Below are 11,204 nucleotides of genomic sequence, written 5' to 3'. Positions count from 1 at the left end.
TGCTGCAGCTATTGATCCTGGACAATGATACATTGTTTCATCATTTCTTTTAACTTGTCTAAATGTATGGAAGTCAGAGAGAGACCAGGCGAGATGTAATCCTCCGTCTACTCCACTTATTACACAGGGTCAAAGTTGAGGAGTAAAAGAGAAGTAAAGAACTGAGAGCTAAACATTTATCAATAGATTTCCCCAACCAACCCCCAACTGAGGCGGCAGAGGTATAAAAACTGCAATTCTGTAACCTATATATGATCAGACCAAGGAAAAAAACTGTCTACACAAAGTATCCTGAGTTACATCCTGTATTATACCCCAGAGCTGCACTCACTATTCTGCTGGTGCAGTCACTGTGTACATACATAACATTACTGATCCTAGCTTAGCTCCTGTATTATACTCCAGAGCTGCACTCACTATTCTGCTGGTGCAGTCACTGTGTACATACATTACATTACTGATCCTGAGTTACATCCTGTATTATACTTCAGAGCTGCACTCACTATTCTGCTGGTGCAGTCACTGTGTACATACATTACATTACTGATCCTGAGTTACCTCCTGTATTATACTCCAGAGCTGCGCTCACTATTCTGCTGGTGCAGTCACTGTGTACATACATTACATTACTGATCCTGAGTTACATCCTGTATTATACCCCAGAGCTGCACTCACTATTCTGCTGGTGCAGTCACTGTGTACATACATTACATTACTGATCCTGAGTTACCTCCTGTATTATACCCCAGAGCTGCACTCACTATTCTGCTGGTGCAGTCACTGTGTACATACATTACATTACTGATCCTGAGTTACCTCCTGTATTATACTCCAGAGCTGCGCTCACTATTCTGCTGGTGCAGTCACTGTGTACATACATTACATTACTGATCCTGAGTTACATCCTGTATTATACCTCAGAGCTGCACTCACTATTCTGCTGGTGCAGTCACCGTGTACATACATTACATTACTGATCCCGAGTTACATCCTGTATTATACTCCAGAGCTGCACTCACTATTCTGCTGGTGCAGTCACTGTGTACATACATTATTTTACTGATCCTGAGCTACATCCTGTATTATACCCCAGAGCTGCACTCAGTATTCTGCTGGTGCAGTCACTGTGTACATTGTTGTGAATTCTGCTCTTGGGCTCCCTCCGGTGGTTGTAAGTGGTAGCGCTGCTGTCTCTGAATCACAGCATTTATCAGGTGTTTTCACTTTTTGCAATTTGGACAGGGCTATTTAGTCTTGCTTCACCCTTTAGTCAGTGCCAGTTGTCCATTGTTCCTGGAGGATTCACATCCCTGCCTGGTCTCTTCTGCTTTGCAGTTCTTTTCAACAAAGATAAGTTCTGGCCTTGATTTTGGCTGTCCACATGCTGTGGTCTTATTGTTCAGTTATTTTCCATGTTTTGTCTTGTCCAGCTTGGTCTGTATAAGGATTTGTTTAGCCAAGCTGGTATCTCTGGAGATGCAGATATACCCTCAATGTCTTTAGTTAGCTGTGGAGTTTTTGTATTTTCTGTGGTGGATATTTTCTAGTGTTTTAATACTGACCGCATAGTACTCTGTCCTGTCCTTTCTATTTAGCTAGAAGTGGCCTCCTTTGCTAAATTCTTATTTCAGTCTGTGTATGTTTTTTTCCCTCTCCTCTCACAGTCAATATTTGTGGGGGGCTGCCTGTTCTTTGGGGATTTTCTCTGAGGCAAGATAGTTTTCCCTTTTCTATCTCTAGGGGTAATTAGTCCTCCGGCTGTGTCGAGATGTCTAGGGAGTGATAGGTACATTCCACGGCTACTTCTAGTTGCGGTGTTAGGTTCAGGGTCTGCGGTCAGTACAGGTACCACCTTCTCCAGAGTACGTCCCATGCTGCTCTTAGGCCACCAGATCATAACAGTACATACATTACATTACTGATCCTGAGTGACATCCTGTATTATACCCCAGAGCTGCACTCACTATTCTGCTGGTGCAGTCACTGTGTACATACATTACATTACTGATCCCGAGTTACATCCTGTATTATACCCCAGAGCTGCACTCACTATTCTGCTGGTGCAGTCACTGTGTACATACATTACATTACTGATCCTGAGTTACATCCTGTATTATACCCCAGAGCTGCACTCACTATTCTGCTGGTGCAGTCACTGTGTACGTACATACATTACATTACTGATCCTGAGTTACATCCTGTATTATACCCCAGAGCTGCACTCACTATTCTGCTGATGCAGTCACTGTGTACATACATTACATTACTGATCCTGAGTTACATCCTGTATTATACCCCAGAGCTGCACTCACTATTCTGCTGATGCAGTCACTGTGTACATACATTACATTACTGATCCTGAGTTACATCCTGTATTATACCCCAGAGCTGCACTCACTATTCTGCTGGTGCAGTCACTGTGTACATACATTACATTACTGATCCTGAGTTACATCCTGTATTATACCCCAGAGCTGCACTCACTATTCTGCTGATGCAGTCACTGTGTACATACATTACATTACTGATCCTGAGTTACATCCTGTATTATACCCCAGAGCTGCACTCACTTTTCTGCTGGTGCAGCCACTGAACAGGCAGGGAATGTGAGGTTGTAAATGAAGCTGATCTCCAGGATGTCTGACCTTCTTCTCTCCTGCTTCTCCGGGCTGATGTGGCGGCCCACATATACATCAGATTTCCCAGTTCCAAGATGGCATACTTACTTGCCATTATTACATCTCTGTACCCCGGAGTCCTGGCACATAATCAGCTCATTTCCTGGCGCCGCTCACCCATTTCTGCTGGATCAGGCCCGGAATAATGAGCATTGGTGCTCAACGCCTCACCTTATATCGGCCTCATCATCAACTGCAGGAACACATCCCTCACCCCAGTCACTGGCCCCCATTATATGTCAACATAATGCGAAAATAAATATCTAAAAATTTGCACCAAAGCAGCTTTGACTTCTGTGTGGTTTTTGCATCGGTCCTGGGAAAGCTGGGTGATAAACCAGTGCGACATTCCAGCTCTTCTAAAACCCTGAATGGTAAAACCACAGTCATCAGTGACCTGTACTGCTGAGCTCTCCTGTCCTGTGTAACCAGAGCTCTCCTGTCCTGTATATCCAGAGCTCTCCTGTCCTGTATAGCCAGAGCTCTTCTGTCCTGTATAGCCAGAGCTCTCCTGTCCTGTATATCCAGAGCTCTCCTGTCCTGTATGTCCACAGCTCTCCTGTCCTGTATATCCAGAGCTCTCCTGTCCTGTATATCCAGAGCTCTCCTATCCTGTATTTCCAGAGCTCTCCTATCCTGTATATCCAGAGCTCTCCTGTCCTGTATACCCACAACTCTCCTGTCCTGTGTATCCAGAGCTCTCCTGTCCTGTATATCCAGAGCTCTCATGTCCTGTGTATCCAGAGCTCTCCTATCCTGTATACCCACAGCTCTCCTGTCCTGTATATCCAGAGCTCTCCTGTCCTGTATATCCAGAGCTGTCCTGTCCTGTATGTCCAGAGCTCTCCTGTCCTGTATGTCCAGAGCTCTCCTGTCCTGTATATCCAGAGCTCTCCTGTATATCCAGAGCTCTCCTATCCTGTATTTCCAGGGCTCTCCTATCCTGTATATCCAGAGCTCTCCTGTCCTGTATATCCAGAGCTCTCCTGTCCTGTATGTCCAGAGCTCTCCTGTCCTGTATGTCCAGAGCTCTCCTGTCCTGTATGTCCAGAGCTCTCCTGTCCTGTATATCCAGAGCTCTCCTGTCCTGTATATCCAGAGCTCTCCTGTCCTGTATGTCCAGAGCTCTCCTGTCCTGTATGTCCAGAGCTCTCCTGTCCTGTATATCCAGAGCTCTCCTGTATATCCAGAGCTCTCCTATCCTGTATTTCCAGAGCTCTCCTATCCTGTATATTCAGAGCTCTCCTGTCCTGTATGTCCAGAGCTCTCCTGTCCTGTATGTCCAGAGCTCTCCTGTCCTGTATATCCAGAGCTCTCCTGTCCTGTATATCCAGAGCTCTCCTGTCCTGTATGTCCAGAGCTCTCCTGTCCTGTATGTCCAGAGCTCTCCTGTCCTGTATATCCAGAGCTCTCCTGTATATCCAGAGCTCTCCTATCCTGTATTTCCAGAGCTCTCCTATCCTGTATATTCAGAGCTCTCCTGTCCTGTATATCCAGAGCTCTCCTGTCCTGTATGTCCAGAGCTCACCTGTCCTGTATGTCGAGAGCTCTCCTGTCCTGTATATCAAGAGCTCTCCTGTAAATCCAGAGCTCTCCTATCCTGTATATCTAGAGCTCTCCTGTCCTGTATTTCCAGAGCTCTCCTATCCTGTACATCCAGAGCTCTCCTGTCCTGTACATCCAGAACTCTCCTGTCCTGTGTAACCAGAGCTCTCCTGTCCTGTATGCCCAGAGCTCTCCTGTGCTGTATATCCAGGGCTCTTCTGTCTTGTATGTCCAAAGCTCTCCTTTCCTGTATATCCAGAGCTCTCCTGTCTTGTATATCCAGAGCTTTCCTGTCCTGTATGTCCAGAGCTCTCCTGTCCTGTATACCCAGAGCTCTCCTGTCCTGTATATCCAGAGCTCTCATGTCCTGTGTACCCAGAGCTCTCCTGTCTTGTATACCCAGAGCTCTCCTGTACTGTATATCCAGAGCTCTCCTGTTTTGTATACCCAGAGCTCTCCTGTCCTGTATATCCAGAGCTCTCCTGTCCTGTATGTCCAGAGCTCTCCTGTCCTGTGTATCCAGAGCTCTCCTGTCCTGTATATCCAGAGCTCTCCTGTCTTGTATACCCAGAGCTCTCCTGTCCTGTGTATCCAGAGCTCTCCTGTCCTGTGTATCCAGAGCTCTCCTCTCTTGTATACCCAGAGCTCTCATGTCCTGTATATCCAGAGCTCTCCTGTTCTGTGTATCCAGAGCGCTCCTGTCCTCTATATCCAGAGCTCTCCTGTCCTGTATGTCCAGAGCTCTCCTCTCTTGTATACCCAGAGCTCTCCTGTCCTGTGTACCCAGAGCTTTCCTGTCCTGTATATCCAGAGCTCTCCTGTCCTGTGTATTCAGAGCTCTCCTCTCCTGTGTATTCAGAGCTCTCCTGTCCTGTGTAATCAGAACTCTCCATTGTGGGTAGGTGTGGGTTTATTGCATTGTGGGCAGTGGTGGATGGGCATGATATGTGAGGCAGGCATGCTCCTCATTTATGGTGATGTCTGTAAATGTAGGCAGTCTCTTTAAATTGGAGTGGTTTGTCTCTGCGCATTAATGAGCAGTCTCTGCGCATAAGGGAGGTTGTTAGTATTTCGTGAGGGGAGTCTCTGTGGAAAGTGGGCAGTCTTCCTGGGTATGTAGGGCGGGCAGCCTCCGTTTATAGAGCGGGCGGTATGCGCGTACATTGTACAGGCCTCTCGTTGCTAGGTGGGCAGCATCTGAGTACATTGTACAGGCCTCTCGTTGCTAGGTGGGCAGCATCTGTGTGTGAAGGGCAGCTCATCATTTTTGGTGGTCAGTCTCTCTGGATGTAGGGTCGTCCTTCCGTCTGTGGCGTTCTCTGGTTGTGTCTGTGTGAGGTGGGCTGTCTCTCTATGGTGGGCTGTCTCTCTATGGGGGCTGTCTCTCTATGGTGGGCTGTCTCGCTATGGTGGGCTGTCTCTCTGTGGTAGGCTGCAGCTTGTATCTGTCTCCCTGTACGGTGGGCTGTCTCTCTATGGGGGCTGTCTCTCTATGGGGGCTGTCTCTCTATGGTGGGCTGTCTCTCTATGGTGGGCTGTCTCTCTATGGGGGCTGTCTCTCTATGGGGGCTGTCTCTCTATGGTGGGCTGTCTCTCTATGGTGGGCTGTCTCTCTATGGGGGCTGTCTCTCTATGGGGGCTGTCTCTCTATGGTGGGCTGTCTCTCTATGGTGGGCTGTCTCTCTATGGGGGCTGTCTCTCTATGGTGGGCTGTCTCTCTATGGTGGGCTGCAGGTTGTATCTGTGTCTCCCAGTACGGTGGGCTGGCTCTATGTGAGGGGCAGTCTCTGAGCATGTGAGGGAGGGGGAAGTCTCTGTGGATGTGAGAGGCAGTCTCTCTGGAAATCGGGTAGTCTCAGCTATAGGGTAATATCTGAGTATGTGGGCAGTCTCTCTCGGTGGTGGGCAGTCTGTCAGTTGTGGGCCGCTCTCCCTGGTAGCCTCTCTCTGTGGTACAGGCGGCAGGGTAGTTTCTCTGTGATGGGCTGTCACTGTGTGGTGGGCAGTCTCTGACTCTGGTGGGCAGTCTCTGTGGTGGGCAGGCTCACATAGAAGACAGTCTCTGACTGTGGAGGGCGGACTGTCTTAATGGTGGCCAGTTTCTATTTCTATGATGGGCAGGCTCACATATAGGGCAGTCTCTCTGGTGGGTAGATTTTCTGTGGTGGGCAGGATCACATAGGGCAGTCTCTCTCTGTGTGGTGGGCAGGTTCAGGTATATGGCAGTCTCACTGTGTGGTAGGCAGGCTCACATACAGGGCAGTCTCTGTGAGGTGGGCAGGCTCATATAGGGCAGTCTCTCTTTGTGGTGGGCAGGCTCATATAGGGCAGTCTATCTCTGTGGTGGGCAGTCTCTGTGGTGGGCAGGCTCAGATAAAGGGCAGTCTCTCTGTGTGTGGTGGGCAGGCTCAGATACAGGGCAGACTCTGTGTGGTGGGCAGGCTCAGACATAGGGCAGTCTCTGTGAGGTGGGCAGGCTCAGATACAGGGCAGGCTCAGATACAGGGCAGGCTCTGTGGTGGGCAGGCTCAGATACAGGGCAGTCTCTGGTGGGCAGGCTCTGTGGTGGGCAGGCTCAGATACAGGGCAGTCTCTGGTGGGCAGGCTCTGTGGTGGGCAGGCTCAGATACAGGGCAGTCTCTGTGGTGGGCAGGCTCAGATACAGGGCAGTCTCTGTGGTGGGCGGGCTCAGATACAGGGCAGTCTCTATGGTGGGCAGGCTCTGTGGTGGGCAGGCTCAGATACAGGGCAGTCTCTGTGGTGGGCAGGCTCAGATACGGGGCAGTCTTTGGGCACTGCCTCCCTCCCCCGGTCCCCGGCAGTGTAGAGCTCGGCTCCGGCATCTCTCGGCTCCGCAGGATGATGTGCCCGCTGCTCCCGGCCCTCTGCCTGCTCCACGCCGGCCTCCTCCTGCTCCCCGGGGCCGGAGGCTACAGCTTCCCACAGCAGCACACGTGAGTACCGGGCAGAGCCCCCATATTCCCTGCGGATCCCCGGACCCAGAGCTCGGTCCCCGTGTGAGCAGCGGAGCCCCCTCCCCGGAGACCACAGCGGCGGCGGCCGTCATGTTACATTGTATCCACCGTGTGTCCTACAGAGCCGAGCCCCGAATAGCGGCACCTGTGACCCGGAGACACCCGACACTCCACCGGGCCCCGCACCCTACAGGCTCCCCGACAACCCGAGCACCTGGAACCTGACACCCCATAGTGTCCGCACCAACCTCGCTTCCAAGACCAGTGACTGTGCCCCCCCAGGACCTGTGACTGTGCCCCCCCAAGACCAGTGACTGTGCCCCCTCCAGGACCTGTGACTGTGCCCCCCTCCAGGACCTGTGACTGTGCCCCCCTCCAGGACCTGTGACTGTGCCCCCCTCCAGGACCTGTGACTGTGCCCCCCTCCAGGACCTGTGACTGTGCCCCCCTCCAGGACCTGTGACTGTGCCCCCCTCCAGGACCTGTGACTGTGCCCCCCTCCAGGACCTGTGACTGTGCCCCCCTCCAGGACCTGTGACTGTGCCCCCCTCCAGGACCTGTGACTGTGCCCCCCTCCAGGACCTGTGACTGTGCCCCCCTCCAGGACCTGTGACTGTGCCCCCCTCCAGGACCTGTGACTGTGCCCCCCTCCAGGACCTGTGACTGTGCCCCCCTCCAGGACCTGTGACTGTGCCCCCCTCCAGGACCTGTGACTGTGCCCCCCTCCAGGACCTGTGACTGTGCCCCCTCCAGGACCTGTGACTGTGCCCCCTCCAGGACCTGTGACTGTGCCCCCCTCCAGGACCAGTGACTGTGCCCCCCCAAGACCAGTGACTGTGCCCCCTCCAGGACCTGTGACTGTGCCCCTCCCCGAGGACCTGTGACTGTGCCCCCTCAAGACCTGTGACTGTGCCCCCCTCCAGGACCAGTGACTGTGCCCCCTCCAGGACCTGTGACTGTGCCCCTCCCCGAGGACCTGTGACTGTTCCCCCTCCAGGACCTGTGACTGTGCCCCCCCAGAACCTGTGACTGTGCCCCCTCAAGACCTGTGACTGTGCCCCTCCAGGACCTGTGACTGTGCCCCCTCCAGGACCTGTGACTGTTCCCCCTCAAGACCTGTGACTGTGCCCCTCCAGGACCTGTGACTGTGCCCCCTCCAGGACCTGTGACTGTTCCCCCTCCAGGACCTGTGACTGTGCCCCCCCAGAACCTGTGACTGTGCCCCCTCAAGACCTGTGACTGTGCCCTTCTCCAGGACCTGTGACTGTGCCCCCCTCCAGGACCTGTGACTGTGCCCCCCCCCCAGGACCTGTGACTGTGCCCCCCTCCAGGACCTGTGACTGTGCCCCCCTCCAGGACCTGTGACTGTGCCCCCCTCCAGGACCTGTGACTGTGCCCCCCTCCAGGACCTGTGACTGTGCCCCCCTCCAGGACCTGTGACTGTGCCCCCCTCCAGGACCTGTGACTGTGCCCCCTCCAGGACCTTTGACTGTGCCCCCCGAGGACCTGTGACTGCCCCCTCCAGGACCTGTGACTGTGCCCCCCGAGGACCTGTGACTGTGCCCCCTCCAGGACCTGTAACTGTGCCCCCCCCACAACACCTGTGACTGTGCCCCCCACAACACCTGTGACTGTGCCCCCCCCACAGCACCTGTGACTGTGCCCCCCCCACAGCACCTGTGACTGTGCCCCCCCACAGCACCTGTGACTGTGCCCCCCCACAGCACCTGTGACTGTGCCCCCCCACAGCACCTGTGACTGTGCCCCCCCACAGCACCTGTGACTGTGCCCCCCCACAGCACCTGTGACTGTGCCCCCCCCACAGCACCTGTGACTGTGCCCCCCCCACAGCACCTGTGACTGTGCCCTCCCCACAGCACCTGTGACTGCCCCCCCCACAGCATCTGTGACTGTGCCCCCCCCACAGCACCTGTGACTGTGCCCCCCCCCACAGCACCTGTGACTGTGCCCCCCCACAGCACCTGTGACTGTGCCCCCCCCACAGCACCTGTGACTGTGCCCCCCCCACAGCACCTGTGACTTGAGAAACACTCCCCCTCCAAGACTTATTGCATAGTGGGATTATTGGGGGGCACTAACTTGCAAGCCTCCCTTCCCCCGTGGCTGATTTACGTGTGTCCTTAGTGATAAGTTTCTGATCCATCGGATCTGCTGCTTATGTCTCGTGCCCGCTGTGGGTGTATATACCGTATACTGCGGGTGTGTATATACCGTATACTGCGGGTGTGTATATACCGTATACTGCGGGTGTGTATATACCGTATACTGCGGGTGTGTATATACCGTATACTGCGGGTGTATATACCGTATACTGCGGGTGTGTATATACCGTATACTGCGGGTGTGTATATACCGTATACTGCGGGTGTGTATATACCGTATACTGCGGGTGTGTATATACCGTATACTGCGGGTGTGTATATACCGTATACTGCGGGTGTGTATATACCGTATACTGCGGGTGTATATACCGTATACTGCGGGTGTGTATATACCGTATACTGCGGGTGTGTATATACCGTATACTGCGGGTGTGTATATACCGTATACTGCGGGTGTGTATATACCGTATACTGCGGGTGTGTATATACCGTATACTGCGGGTGTGTATATACCGTATACTGCGGGTGTGTATATACCGTATACTGCGGGTGTATATACCGTATACTGCGGGTGTGTATATACCGTATACTGCGGGTGTGTATATACCGTATACTGCGGGTGTGTATATACCGTATACTGCGGGTGTGTATATACCGTATACTGCGGGTGTGTATATACCGTATACTGCGGGTGTGTATGTACCGTATACTGCGGGTGTGTATATACCGTATACTGCGGGTGTGTATATACCGTATACTGCGGGTGTGTATGTACCGTATACTGCGGGTGTGTATGTACCGTATACTGCGGGTGTGTATGTACCGTATACTGCGGGTGTGTATATACCGTATACTGCGGGTGTGTATATACCGTATACTGCGGGTGTGTATATACCGTATACTGCGGGTGTGTATATACCGTATACTGCGGGTGTGTATATACCGTATACTGCGGGTGTGTATATACCGTATACTGCGGGTGTGTATATACCGTATACTGCGGGTGTGTATATACCGTATACTGCGGGTGTGTATGTACCGTATACTGCGGGTGTGTATATACCGTATACTGCGGGTGTGTATATACCGTATACTGCGGGTGTGTATGTACCGTATACTGCGGGTGTATATACCGTATACTGCGGGTGTGTATGTACCGTATACTGCGGGTGTATATACCGTATACTGCGGGTGTGTATATACCGTATACTGCGGGTGTGTATATACCGTATACTGCGGGTGTATATACCGTATACTGCGGGTGTGTATATACCGTATACTGCGGGGGTGTATATACCGTATACTGCGGGGGTGTATATACCGTATACTGCGGGGGTGTATATACCGTATACTGCGGGGGTGTATATACCGTATACTGCGGGGTGTATATACCGTATACTGCGGGTGTGTATGTACCGTATACTGCGGGTGTGTATGTACCGTATACTGCGGGTGTGTATGTACCGTATACTGCGGGTGTATATACCGTATACTGCGGGTGTGTATATACCGTATACTGCGGGTGTGTATATACCGTATACTGCGGGTGTATATACCGTATACTGCGGGTGTGTATATACCGTATACTGCGGGGGTGTATATACCGTATACTGCGGGGGTGTATATACCGTATACTGCGGGGGTGTATATACCGTATACTGCGGGGGTGTATATACCGTATACTGCGGGGGTATATATACCGTATACTGCGGGGGTGTATATACCGTATACTGCGGGGTGTATATACCGTATACTGCGGGGTGTATATACCGTATACTGCCGGTGTGTATATACACTGTATACTGCCGGTGTGTATATACACTGTATACTGCGGGTGTGTATATACACTGTATACTGCGGGGGTGTATATACACTGTATACTG

At 52.4% G+C, this 11,204-nt stretch overlaps 1 protein-coding gene across 8 annotated transcripts in view; it reads left to right on the top strand.

Annotated features, from left to right (window-relative positions):
• Positions 1–6,902: 6,902 nt before the first annotated feature.
• Positions 6,903–11,204, top strand: part of CACNA2D2 (calcium voltage-gated channel auxiliary subunit alpha2delta 2) — a 208,470-nt gene continuing 204,168 nt past the window's right edge. For 7 of the 8 annotated variants that reach the window (XR_013218499.1, XR_013218503.1, XR_013218500.1 and 4 more), the window contains exon 1: positions 6,903–7,177. Coding sequence is in view for 1 of the 8 variants with exons in the window: in XM_077277026.1 (XP_077133141.1) it covers positions 7,083–7,177 (95 nt within the window). In the remaining 7 variants the exon portion in view is untranslated. The remainder of the gene's footprint in view (positions 7,178–11,204) is intronic. The other variant, XR_013218504.1, reaches the window with a different exon arrangement.

Source organism: Ranitomeya variabilis, chromosome 8 (genome assembly GCF_051348905.1).
Source record: "Ranitomeya variabilis isolate aRanVar5 chromosome 8, aRanVar5.hap1, whole genome shotgun sequence".
NCBI lineage: Eukaryota > Metazoa > Chordata > Amphibia > Anura > Dendrobatidae > Ranitomeya > Ranitomeya variabilis.
Note: the sequence above shows the minus strand (reverse complement) of the source record. Positions and strands in the feature narration are given on the sequence as shown.